We start from the raw sequence: 14,047 nt of genomic DNA, 5'->3' as shown, positions 1-14,047 counted from the left end.
GAACACTATCTTAAAGACATAGAAATATGCTATATTTCTATTTCATGGAAAACAACTTTTTTCTTAAATTTAATGACCTTTTCTAAATCAAGGCATTCTTTGGACCTTTGTATTACTACAGCATCTCCTTTTTATAAGAATGCTTCTACACTTTTGTGAATGACTGAGTTCTTTCATCTGACCAGACACAGCTGGCAAGTGGCATAATGAGAAAGGGAAATGAAAGTCTTATTTTTTCTCCTGTAAAACCAAAAAATATATAAATCATATTCAAACTGAAGCATTAGCTGCTTGTATTGCAACAAATGACACATCTTAATACAAATAAGTGTTTTCTACTGTTTTGTGAATACATGATATTATAGTAGATTTTAATTTTAAAGGTCTATCAATGAAGTGTGGTTTCCCTAAATACTATTTGGATGAATATAAATTTTGTGTATTCAATTAATTCAAAAAACTAAACCAAACTGACCAATTCTAAAGCAGAAAATTTAGACAAAATGTTCGAAACAATAAAATATGTACAGTAAAATATGTATATTCAGTTTATGGAAAAAAACTCAAATAGTTGGGCATACAATGGACCAAAAAATTTTCTTAGACATGTGTAAAAGCTAGAAGAAACTTTGGCCTTCACTAAGCCCCTTGTTTTGTCCAGGAGGAAACTGGAGTTCAGAGTGATGATTGGCCCAAAATTACTCAAGCAGGAGTGGTTCCTTGCTGGTCATACTGTGCTCCTTCACCATGTCAATGACACATGGGAAGAACTCAACAGGATTGAAGGAAAAAGCAAATGAAGCAATTTAAAAAACAAAACAGAACTCTTCTTTTACTTTCTATTTTTTTCTCAACTTTAAATATCACACAATAAAAATAAACATTTTCCATTTCCCCCACTGTAGATGTAATAAACTTGTGGGGAGAAAAGCTGAACAATTCTAAAGTATATGCATGAAAAGTACATCTTGCTCCCCATCCTCTATTCCAAGTTCTCCCAGAGGTGTCCGTCGTTTAAGATTTTTATTGGAATTGCCAGAAAATTTCTGTCGGTGTGTATGAATGTGTATATATAGTTGTGGAAATGTTTAGCTTTTTTTTCCTTAATATGTCTTAAAAATCATTCCATATTTGTGCTTGCGGATCTAGCACATTCTTTTAAATAACTATATGTTTTCTATTGTACATATTTAAAGTAACATTTTCAACAACTCACCTATTATTGGATTCAGGAAGCTTCTGGTTTTTTTATATTACAGAGTATAAAATGAATATAATTTGATATGTTCTTAGGCTAAGATTTACCAAGGTCAACAAATATGTAAGTCATTGACTATTTGATATCTTTTGATACCAAGTCAGACCAAATCAGGCATATGTTAACCTCCTTATATCTACACCTGGACCTAGGGAAACAGCCCTACCCCCAGATTGGCCCTAGACCTGACCTCCAATTGCAGGAGAAAATAGGCATATTCCTAAAACTCAGAACTCTTAAATATACTTCAGTATATTTAAGTCATGTATAAACCCCCTTTTTGAACAGAATCTTTACTTTGTATGTATGAAGCAGTGGGCTGGTAATGATAATTTTCGTCGTGTTAAAAGGATATTTTATGGGGCGCCTGGGTGGCTCAGTGGGTTAAAACCTCTGCTTTCGGCTCAGGTCATGATCCCAGGGTCCTGGGATCGAGCCCCGCATCGGGCTCTCTGCTCGGCAGGGAGCCTGCTTCCTCCTCTCTCTCTCTGCCTGCCTCTCTGCCTACTTGTGATCTCTGTCTGTCAAATGAAATGAATAAAATCTTAAAAAAAAAAGGATATTTTATGTATTTCTTATTTATATGTTAATTATGATAATGTAAAACACAAAAGGTCTTAATAAGAAAACAATCTGGAATTTTAATAAAAAATCTTAGGTGAATTTACCAACTACTACAAAGGAAAAACTAATACAAACATTACTCCAAATTTTACTAAAGGAACCTCCATCAACATCTCATTACCAATCTTAATTTTTCCCATCTTTTCCTTACAAATGTAAGAAAGGGAGGAGACAAGGAAGGGAGGGAAGGGGGAGGTTAAATGTATGACATAAACTTTCTTTACTGGCATATCAGCTAAGGCTATTATTTTCCTACATACTACATGCAAATAGATGTATAAAGCAGCCATGAAAGGATTTAGATTTTCAAAATATTGGTGTATTTATACAGTAGTACATTAAAACCTGTATATTGTTTAATAAGTTCCTGTGTGTTTAGTGTTGAGTTATTTTTAGGTTTATCTGAAACTACAAACCTTGCTCCCTGTTCTCCATGCTTGAGCTGGTAACTGTAAACTGTCACATAGAGGAGATGCCAGGACGAATGTTCTGACCCAATCTGACTGGTGAGATCTGACTGGATCTCACCAGTGTGTCTGGATTAGGGGAACTGAACTGCATCAAATCCTACCACAAGGATGAGGCAGTGACCCTGGACCATTAGGGCAAAGTTCTCAGAGCAGGTACTCAGTGGACAACCGATTCACCAAAGAAAATGTTTTTTGTCTGAGGATTCCTCCAATTGGATTATCCACATGTTTTCAATTATGCTAAAGAAACCAGAATTGGGTTAAGGAGATATTAAACTAAATAATATAGAAAATCCACAATAGTGATTGGCACTCAGGAGAAAGATTCTTGTCATGTAATGTTATAGTACCCAGCTACAATGAACACAGAGCACGTCCCTTACTATATGAAGGAGTGTTGCCGCCACGGAGCAGCCCATCAGCCTCTCACAAGAGAACCGGGGGCAAGGCTGGGTGATTGTCTCTGGGGAGCAACAGTCTTCCTGAGGAGAAATTCTCCAAAACCTAGGACCTTGTTTGGCTTTTGTTTTTCTTTGGCAATGAGAGTATTTTGGAGGTGAAATTATGTGAATTTGGAAAACTGAGCAAAGGCAAAGTAGAAAGGCAAGTGGTAGAAATAAAGAATGGGAGAGATGGAAGAATAAAAACAAATGGATGCTAAGAAGTTATACTAATCTTGTCAGATTTGGGAAGGAAAAAGGCATTCTACAAATATTCCAATGGCTGCATTTACAGATGAGGAAACTGAGGCCCCCCAAATTTAAGAAATGTGCACTAACTCACATGGGTCATCTCCGGAAGTTCCGAGCCGCTAGGTAAGCTTTCCTAACAGTGAGGGCATTTCCCAGAACATCACCACATTGCATCAATACTCAACCCCATTGCAGCTTGTGAACATTTCCTGCTTGTACCAAATGGCTGCTGGCATCTGGGGCTGCTGTTAAAGTTCTCCTGCTTTCTATGACTCCTTGGGGTTCCAAGTTCAAACGATAATAGAGAAGACACCATCATCACCATTGATTTAGTTCACTGACTTAATTCACCATCTCCATCCTGTGCAGTAACTTAATTTGGCCCCTGGAGAAAACTTCACCTGTCTTCAATGTTATATTTTTGTATTTTTTTAAATAACACCATTATACATGTTATTTTAGAAGAATGGCAATACCTCTAATTGATCATATTAAAGATCACCATAATAGAAATAAATACATAGATAGAAAATTTAGTTTTCTTCTTAAATTCCAATTGGCATAGTTTCACCTCTTCAGTTTCACTTTTCCTCATCACTACCTCCTTCCAAACTCTGCTTTGTTCTTCCATTTCTCTGCAAAGACTCCGCTATTCGTTTATATGTTTATCCAGAATTTAAATTTCCCAAAGGTGGAAATCATTGCTTATCTATCTTTGTATTCATTCATGGGGCATGTTGAAAATACACAGTGATGTTTTTGAATAAAGGTTTGATGTTTTCACATTTATATATATATAAATGGAATTATTTTAAAAACTCTAAATTAAGAATACTATAAAAAGTTTCAGATAAAAAACTGTTAGAAACACAATACAAACAGTTTCCTTTATAGATAAGAAAACTGAAGTCAAGAGTGAGCAAGTAGCTCAGTCACCCAGCTAGTTAGAGCCTGAAGAGAATACCCACTCTGGTCTCCTGTCTCTGCCTCCTGTTTTTGTTGCTGTTGTCGTTGTTTGTTTTGCTTTGTTTTTTTAGTGTGCTCCATGCAGTCACTTTCTAATAAGTACAAATGAAATCATTTGGATACCTAAATGATTCTTGGAAAAGTATAAATACCTTGGTTATACATTAGAACTTTGACACGCTTCACTCTCTGCATTCAAATCTCTAAGTGCTTGTGTATAGTAGATATTCAGTCAGTTTGGGTTTCTACATCCCTTTTTCCCTTCTCTCCCCCAAATCTCCATATCAATCATTTCAAAAATTGCTAACACACCAAGTATGCACCATCTCACGGATCAAAGTTAGCACGTCCACAAAGTCACCCAAGATGCTCCTGGAAGCCAACGATACAGATCACAAGGCTGTTCTCATGTGAATGATGGAAGTGCTCTCCAAGGCACATTGTTGGGAGAAATGCAGGTGCCACCATGAGGAAGCACTGTTAGAGAGGACCTCATTACATGTCCAAATGCCAAATCCCTTCTTCCTCAGCCAAATGTACGTCTTAGAGGAGAGGTTCCTACTTGTCTCTAGGCTACTTTTGGGATACACATGAAAAGTAGCACATGTGTGTCCACCATAGGATGGTGGATTTTTGGAATAAGACATTCTGTATATCCAGTGTCCCTGGTAAGTGACCTACTTTCCCCAATAAGATGTCCTCCCAAAGTCAGTGTCAGTTGAACCACTTAGACTACCTGTTAGCTTTTACGTTTAGATGTTCGGAAGTCTATCCTAATTTTTAATTTTGGTTGTTCTCTTTAATATAATGAAGACCTCTTCATCTTGCTTGAGATTAGTCTAGGGTTTAAAAAATTCCTTCCAACACTGTTCTGTGAGTTGACAAGCAGCTTCCCCCGTGATTTGAGCCTAGCTAACAACCTTGGACTTTGGAAGATTAATTACTAGGCAGATGCATTTCAAGGTGGTTCATTTTCACTTTGAGGAAACTTGGTCATTTTACTTTTGCATCTGTTTGGAGTAGGATGTCCTTTGGCTGAAAATAACACAAATCAATGCTGAGAATGCCCTCCTCTGTACTACTGATGTGCTGATTTCTAGATTACATTTTAGGCCAGACTGACACCAAAAACATTTTTTAAAGACAGTAAAAAATGCCATACTTCAGAATCATTTAAATAATTTACAATATATGAAGGGTAGTAAGTGCTCAACAAGTATTTTAACTAGGTATTTATTGAGAACTGACAATAAACAGCTTTGTGCTGAACACCGTGTAAAGCATCAAAAGGTGTACTGGTACGATTTTCCCTAAGTCGATGTCTGTTCATGACACATCTTGAATTTTTCCACACTTACCCTAAGTAACTTGATTCAAAAAGGGTTTTCTGCCAGCTAATTTGCTGACTTAGAGTTACCACTGATTTTTGTCTCCTTTTGTTCAACTGAGTCAGTACAGTCTGAAATTGGACAGCTTATGGTATCAGGTAAAAATCCTTACAAAGAGGGTACAATCTTCGGAGTTGCAACTAGTTAACTTTGGGCTTCTACTTGCTACAAAAAGCAACTTCATTTTATTGGAGAAAATGTCAATCAAGACGCAACTACTGACACCCATCTTTGTTTCCCCAGCCGGTAATACAAGATAAAGCAGAGGAAATGGAGGGACCGCATTTGCAACACACAAAGTCCTTGTTTTCCCACTAGGCGCTGGAGAAAAGCAATTGTCCATTCACAGCACATCCTCTGCATTTCGGAGCTAATATTTTCACAGTTCTTAACTTAGTACATTACAGTCTCATGCAGTTAATTTTGTTAACCCTTTGAAATGCACTATATCTTTGATATCTTGCTTAATATTTCTAACATGACCCAGTTTTTAAAATTTCTGTTTCTCAAGGTGGAGAATAGAAATCTTAAAAAAAAAAAAATCAAGTAAGAAATTTTGGAAACAGAGTCATGGTTTCGAATAATCCCATTTTACTTGCTATTGCATAACTTTTGAGAAGGCTAATAAGGAAATCCAGGTTAACCATATGTTACTGGAATTGCTTTGACAGAAATGGACTCTTTGCACAGAAATGATTTTTAGCAGGGGTCCCCCTCAACGCATAATAATAACGTGTCATTGAAAACAACATTAGCGCTATGTTATTTGCCCTGCTTCCTGCAGCAGTTAGTGTGTTTACTGTCTATGCCTGCCTTCTGATGCAAAGAGGTTTATTCGAACAGTCTCTGCCCAAAGCCTATGAAGAACAGAATCTATGGATGATTAATTAGATCCCCGGCTCAATCACTGAGGTCCCTAATTAAATATCTCACTCTGCTTTCAACTCTTGCAGGAAAAGAAAATTAGCAAATTCACAGGGTTAATAAAGAACTTTTTAGTTTCCTTTATAAAAAGTAAGATCTAAACCATGGGTCATCTAACTCAGCGACAGCATCTCTTCTGCCAACTTCCAAATCCAGAATATTTTTTTAAATGCAACAAGGTGCTAAAGTGCATTTTCCTCAGGAATTCATTTTTCTGACATACCTTCTACAAGTTTTTCTACCTTCAGCCCTATTACCTATTAGCTTATTCCTACTAATTTCTTCTTCTTGAAGTCTGCTATCAACCAACATGACAAACTCAAGGAAAAAAAAAACAAAAAACAAAACAAAAAAACCCCTGATTTTCCTGCAGTCCTCACCAATCTCTATACCAATATTTTCCTGCTCAATCTCCACCGAAAAGAAAAATGACCCAACTCTAAGATTTATGTTGAAGAAGAAGTATTGCATTCACTACAAAAGAAGGGAAAAAGGAGTCCTCCTCCACGGGGTCTCAAAGTGCAATGAAAATCCCGGAGTCTCGCATTTAGGCTGGTTGGAATGAAAGGGTTAATTCAGGGTAAGTGATAATGTTTAGTCCATTCGCCTAGAAAAAGGAAGGAAATTCAAAAGCTGGTTGCTGTAGTAACAATCACAGACCAAAAAAAAAAAAAAAAAAAAAAATATATATATATATATGTACAGGTTCATTTTAAATAAAACTCCTGCCATCTCTCTGTGATTCTGTTCTCTCAAGAAAAATGAGCTTGCCGCTTAAATTTGTTGTACCTACCTCAACCATTAAACAAGACATTTAACCATAGTGGCAGTTCTGTGACCTTTGAATGCCGTGAAATCTCTGAGCGGTGCTGCTTGTTCATGAAGACTTGTGCTGCAGAATCCAGCAACTTCATCCAGGATTAGGAATAATTAAGTAAAAACAAGGAAAAAAGAAAAAAAAAAGAAAGAAACACAAAGGCACGCAGAGAAATTGAGACAGAAAGAAGGTAGAAAGAGAGATTGTCTCTGGGTGAGTACACGACTTTTCTCCCAGGCAAGCGCTGGGACAGAGCCGAGCCTGCTGCAGTGCCCAGACCCACGACTGGCTGGGGGAGCAGGCAGGCAGCCGGCCTGCTAGGCTGGGAGGTGCTGTCAGTTGCCACAGGCGAGGAAAAGCAGAGACCAATCGGCTTCAACTCTGGCGGCTTACTGGAGTGGAGCCTTTTCTGTTTATGTTTCCTCATTTCAAGAGTGACGTCAAAGGGTTTAGTTTTTCCTCTGCATGTGCTATTAATTTTAAAGTACTGTACTATGGGAAGAATGTGTGTGTGCCTGTGGTTAGTCTGGGCACCCCACTCTCAGGAGAACCCAAGAAACATTTCCTATATTCAGGAATGGATTTTAAAAATTTAAAATACCTCATGGTTGGGTGTATCAAAAACAAAAACAAAAAATAGACAAAAACCTTGAGCTAAATAATAGTGGCAAGATTTATATGCTCTTTTTCCAAATGTAAGTTGTGTACATATGCCCACTTGACAGCTGTTGCTTATTTCAAAATGAACTCTTTGTCAGCCTTACCTAAAATGAATTGTTAGTTAATCTTTATAGTCATGGATGCAGAGTTCTGCAAATGAGCTGGTGAGTGATAATATGTGCAGGGAAAAACAGAGATCCTGTTTATGCTGCTGATCCCTGATTTTCTATCTTTCCTCCAGCTTCTGTGGTGAAGCTTTAGGATTATTTGTGCTAGGGGGATCCTTCCTGCAACTCCCCACAGGGAATCATTCAAGAAGCAGGGCGTGCTGATGCCATACAGGCATGCCTGGGATTTCAGCATGTCCTCTTCCCAAACGTGTGAAGGTACAGTTATTTAAGGATTCTTCCTCTACCAGGGGCCCCAGCTTATCCCTGTATTTCTCTTCCTACTCTGGAAAATCTCAGTGGTGGCCATCTGTTGGTTTTCCCTCCCCCATATTCTCTCCCTTCTCCCCCTGCCCCATTCTGCTAATAGAACCTCTTTTTTTTCTTTTGGAAACTTTCCTTTCTCCACCTATGGACCGCACAGCCTTCCTCTGCCACCTCCCTTCTCCCTCTTAGCCCCTGAACCTCCACCGCACAACAGAACTATGAAGGGCATGTGACCCAGACTGGCCAATCAGATTTCTCCATTGCTCTAGACACAGAAAATGTTTTAGGGGTAGGCACATCACTTAAGAAAGGCCAGAGTCCTTTTTCAAATATTAATACTGATTCTTTGGGAAAGGACGTATTTCTATCTCTCTACAAGCGTATGCGGTAGGGTTAAATAAGCCTGTAGTTGTTAGGGTTCATCTTTGATGTTGAAGATACAGCAATGAACAAAACAGATAGTACCTGCCTTCATGTACTTTACATCTGAGGGAAGGGTGAAGACAAGCAATAAAAATAAATATATATATAATATCCGTTGGTAATAAGGCTTTGAAATAAAGGAAAGTAAGGGCAAGAAGTAGTGTGTGTGTGTGTGTGTGTGTGTGTGCATGTGTGTGTGTTTGCTGTTTTAGGTATAATGATCATGGAAGCACTATGATAAAGCAATGTGGAGCAGAGTCCTGAATGAAATGAAGAAGCTGGTCCTCTGTGTCTCTGCATTCCAGGCAACAGAAGCTGTATGAAGTCCTAAGACAGGTGAATGGTTGGTATATTCAAAGAACAAGGGAAATAGAGTAGCTAGAAGAGAATGAGCAGAAGAAAGAAATGGGTTTAGAGAGATATGTCTCGGGAAAGATCAGGAAGTATCTTAGAATCCAGTTAAAGTATTTAGACTTTATTCTAAGATGGAAAACCTATCAGAGTGTTTTGAACTAAGGAATGCCTATGATCAACATAAATTCTAAAAGGATTTCCTCTCCCTTCTGTGTGGAAAATAGACTCTAGAGGAACAAGGGTAGAAGTAGGGAGGCCAATAATGAGACCATTGCAATAATGGCTTGATCTTGGGTGAAGGTGGGGAAGGTGAAGGAGGCCAGATTCTGGAAGGACATGTGTGTGTGTGTGTGTGTGTGTGTGTGTGTGTGTGTGTACACATATAGAATTAGCAGGATTTCAAGATGTAGGGTGTGAGAGAAAGAGAGGAATCAAGAATAATTCCCAGGATCCTCTCTTGAGCAAACTAGAATAGAGTTGGCACTTACTGATAGAGGGTAACTGGAAGAAGAACCTAGTTTTGAGCTGAAATAAAAAGTGGTTCTGGGACTTCATTCAACAGCAACAAATATTTATTGATCATGTACTCTGTACAGTCACTGCTTTAAGTGTTAGAGATGAAGAAGTGAACACAAACAAACAAACACGAAGGCCCTTGTCCTCATGAAACTTGGGTTTTTCTGAGAGAAGACAAATCATTACAATAAAGTAGAAGATTATAAAGGATACACTGAATGGGTGATGTGGAGTAGATGGTTCTATATATAGAACTGGAGTTCAGGGGGCAGTTCTGAGCTATAGATATAAATTTGGAAATCATTGTATATTCAAGGTATTTAACACCATGAGACTGGATGAAATTACCAAGGCAGTGAGTACAGGTGGAAAAGCCCCAGGCAGTCCAAGATTAAGTAGTCAGGAATATGAGAAAGAACAAGTGGAGGAGACTGGGAAGGAACCTCCAAGAGATAAGAAAAAAACCCCAAAAGTGTGATACCTTGGAAGACAAATGAAATTTTCAATGATCAACCTTGTAAAATGAAAATTAGATGAAGACTGAAAATTGACCCTTGAATTTAGAATGTGTAATCATTTGTGTCCTTGACAAAATCAGGTTCAGTACAGTAGAAAGGGTGAAAGGTCAAGAGAGAATTAAAGAGAAAAGTGGGGGCAGACAGTATAGGCAATTCTTTTAAGGTGTTTTTCCCCACAGAGAGCAGAGAAATGGGGTACTAACTGGTAGGGAGAGTGGAGTCAAGGAGGTCTTTCCAACTAGGAGAAATATCAGTATTTTGTATGCAGTGATAGGAAATATCGAGTTAAGAAGAATAATTAGTGATGCAGAAGAGAGAAGGAGAAATAGTTGGAACACATGGAGTATGTGGTACACTGAATTGCCCTTCAAAGATGCCCAATCTCTGGAATCTGTGACTCTATTATATTATGACAAAAGGGACTTTGCAGATATAATGGAGGTAATGGATCTTAAAAGATGGAGATTGTTGGGGCACCTGGGTGGCTCAGATGGTTAAGTGTCTCCCTTTGGCTCAGGTCATGATCTCAGGGTCCTGTGATTGAGCCCCACATCAGGCTCCCTGCTCAGTGGGGAGCCTGCTTCTCCCTCCCCTTCTGCCTCTCTCCCTACTTGTGCTCTCTTTCTCTCCCCCTTCTCTCAAATAAATCTTAAAAAAAAATAAGAAAAAGGAGATTGTCTTAAATTATCTGATGTGCTCAATCTAATCATATGAGCCCTTAAAAGCAGAGAACTTTCTCTGGCTGGAAGCAGAAGAGAGATGCAGCAGAAGTTAGAGAAGTTCCAAGTATCAGAAGTATTCAATGCACTGCTACTGGTTTCAAATGTAGGACCTGTGTGCAAGGACAAGAGAGAGCTAAAGGCTATCCCCAGCTGATAAGAGCAAGGGAACAATCACCTTAGTTCCACAGCTGCAAGGCATTGGATTCTGCCATCAACCTGAATGAACAACCTGAAATAAATTATTTCCTAGAACCTCAAGAAAGAAACACAGCCTTGTTGACACCTTGTTTTCAGCCTTTTAAGACTCTAAGCAGAGTATCTAGCCAAGGCACCTACAGATCTATGAACTAATAAAGTTTCTGTTAATCCATTACAGCGGTGATAGAACACTAGTATAAAACGATTGGCTTTAGAAAGCAGCATGGATAATTCATCCACAGAACCAGAAAAGAAGGCAGAGTAAATGGTAGAGATATTGCTAGGTGGATTGTAGTAATGGTGGTGCAAGATTGTGAAAGTTCTCTGTGATTTCTAATTTCTCAGTAAAATTGGAACTAAGTATTTTTTAAAAAGATTTTATTTATTTATTTGACAGACAGAGATCACAAGTAGGCAGAGAAGCAGGCAGAAAGAGAGAGGGGGGAAGCAGGTTCCCTGCTGAGCAGAAATTCCCAATTCAAGGCTCGATCCCAGGACCCTGAGATCATGACCTGAGCCAAAGTTAGAGGCTTAACCCACTGAGCCACTCAGGCACCCCAGGAATTAAGAATATTGGCTAAGAGACAGGAGAGGAAGTGGTGAAAGTTTGAGGAGAAAAGAAGTGAAATAGTCATCCAGAAGAGTAAAAATAAGGAGTTATCATAGAAGGATAACATAATGGTCAAGAGTACTAAGGGCTTATTTGAGTTTAGTTGTCACGAATTAAAATGATAATAGAGAGTGTGTTACCTTTACAATATCCATGAGACATTCGAATAGAAATGTCATATGGGCAGCTTGGAGATAATTCTGGGGAGGTAAGGGCAGATGAAATGCTATTGAAAACTATGGGATGGCATGAAATCATTTGATGAATGAGTATAGACTCAAGGTTGAAAGTCTGGGGTCTTCCAATATCTATTGGGATATTGGGAAATTGAGGATGACCTAGCAAAGGAGACCAAAAAAGACCAGACATGGAGGTAGACACACAACCAAGACAGCGGCCTCTCAAAAGTTAAGTTCCAATAGTTGGTGGTGTGGACTGAATATTTCTATCCTTCCCAGTACTCCCAAGGACACTCACCAATTCATATGTTGAAGCCCTAACTCCCAGTATGACTGCAATTGAAGAAAGGGCCCACAGGGAGGTAATTAAGGTTAAATGAGGTCATAGAAGTAGGACCCTAATCTGACAGGTCTGGTGCCCTTGTAAGAAAGGAAAACACACTAGAACTCTCTGTCTCCACCATGAGAGAACAGAGCCAAAGGTGAGCTTTCTGCAAGCCAAGAAGAGAACTCTCACCAGACGCTAACTCTGCTCTCACTTTGATCCTGGTCTTCCAGTCTCCAGAACTGTGAGAAAATAAATTTTTATTGTTTAAGTACCCAGACTATGATATTTTGTTACACAATCCAAGTGGACTAATACAGTTATGTGAGTCATGAATTCTCTTTTTTTTGCTTACAGCCACTTCAGTTGGCTTTCTGTTCCTTATAGTAGGAAGAGTCCTAACAAATTCAATATACGGTGTCAATGTTTCCTAGAGGTGACTGTCAACTCTCCTCTACCTGATATAAACACTTCACCATTTGCAGCTTGAAAAACTTTAAGGATCTATCTGTGTCTGTAACTATATCTATATCTATCTAATCATTTCCACCAAGTACAATAATATTTATCTAAGACTAATTATTTGAAATATTAACTGGTTTTCCAAGGCACCATTATTTAACATATATTTTGGAGTATTCTTTGAAACACAACATTTGAAATGACCACATTTTCTGTAATTTATTAGCTATAAAAATAATCCACAAAGAGCCACCTTACTTTGGCCTCTTCATTTTCTTCCTAAATTCCCTTTTTAAATAGTTCATGACTCACAGAAATGACCACTCTTAGTCATTTACTTTCCTTTATAATTTAACTCTCTATTTTCTCTAATAACAGAATAGAAAATATAATTCTTCTTGTGCTGCATCTCAAGAAAGATAACTTTCTCAGTGACCTCAGAAATATTAAATTTGCTCAAGAAGTACCTATTGAGCATAAATTATTGGCAAAACCCAGTGGTCTATGTTCAACATACTACTGGGGTTGACAGAGATCAACAGATGTGATCTCTACTTTTGAAAGTTATATATTTGGCTTAAAGGGCAATATACATGTTCGTATAAGAGTAATAAGAAGAAAGATGCAGTAAGGATTCTAAAGATGGAAAAAGACACAATGGAAATCCAAAGAAAGGGGAGATTATTTCTCACAAGGGGAAGACTTTGCATAATGTCAGAGATTTCATTTGTCCTGAACCAAGAAGACATGTTATGTTGAGAGACTAATCTGTAGGTTAGGTATAAGGATATGGAAGTACAGGACATGGGAAAGGAATGATATATTGTGAACCCATCATGGTAGATCAGTGAAAATTATAGAACATTAAATCTAAAATTTGAATTTTACTCATTAGGGAGTAAGGCATTATTAAAGGTCTGCAAGTAGGGAATTAAAATAGCAGTAGTGTATTCCTATTCGCTGAAAAGTCCAGTCTTAAGTACAGACAATTAAACATGTGATTACAATACAATGGAGTGAGGAATGTAATAGGGGAAGTTCAGGATGATTTGGGAGTATATAGGAGAGAAACCAACACCATATTTTTAACTCAATCAAGGCTTCTCCCTGAAAATACTGACATCTGAGATGAATTCTAAAAGATAAGTAAAAGGTACTCTGGTAAAAAGGAAAAGTACCTGAATTGATTAAGAGCTGCTCCAATAAAAAGGGAGGGTACAAAATGATGAATGCTGAAATGATAACATAAACATGGACAGGTGAAGATGAGCATGGTTTACTCCAGGGACAGAAGCAAGTTCAGTTTGGTTGGAGTGATAAGAAGTAAACACAGGGGGCACCTGGGTGTCTCAGTCCTACTCTTGATTTCAGCTCAGGTCATGATCTCAGGGTCCTGAGATAGAGCCCTATGTCAAGCTCCATGCTTAGTGGGGAGTCTGCTTGAGATTTTTTCCCTCTGGCTCTTCCCCAACTCACATGTGTGCATGCACACTCTCTCCCAAATAAA

At 38.3% G+C, this 14,047-nt stretch overlaps 1 protein-coding gene across 1 annotated transcript in view; it reads right to left on the bottom strand.

Annotated features, from left to right (window-relative positions):
• PDE7B (phosphodiesterase 7B) overlaps positions 1–7,505 on the bottom strand; it is a 324,787-nt gene extending 317,282 nt beyond the window's left edge. Inside the window, exon 1 of the mRNA XM_047733036.1 lies at positions 7,116–7,505. Within this exon, the coding sequence (XP_047588992.1) occupies positions 7,116–7,136 (21 nt within the window). The 5' untranslated portion in view covers positions 7,137–7,505. The remainder of the gene's footprint in view (positions 1–7,115) is intronic.
• Between the last annotated feature and the right edge of the window lie 6,542 nt (positions 7,506–14,047).

The sequence above is a fragment of the Lutra lutra genome, chromosome 6 (genome assembly GCF_902655055.1).
Source record: "Lutra lutra chromosome 6, mLutLut1.2, whole genome shotgun sequence".
Classification (NCBI taxonomy): domain Eukaryota; kingdom Metazoa; phylum Chordata; class Mammalia; order Carnivora; family Mustelidae; genus Lutra; species Lutra lutra.
Note: the sequence above shows the minus strand (reverse complement) of the source record. Positions and strands in the feature narration are given on the sequence as shown.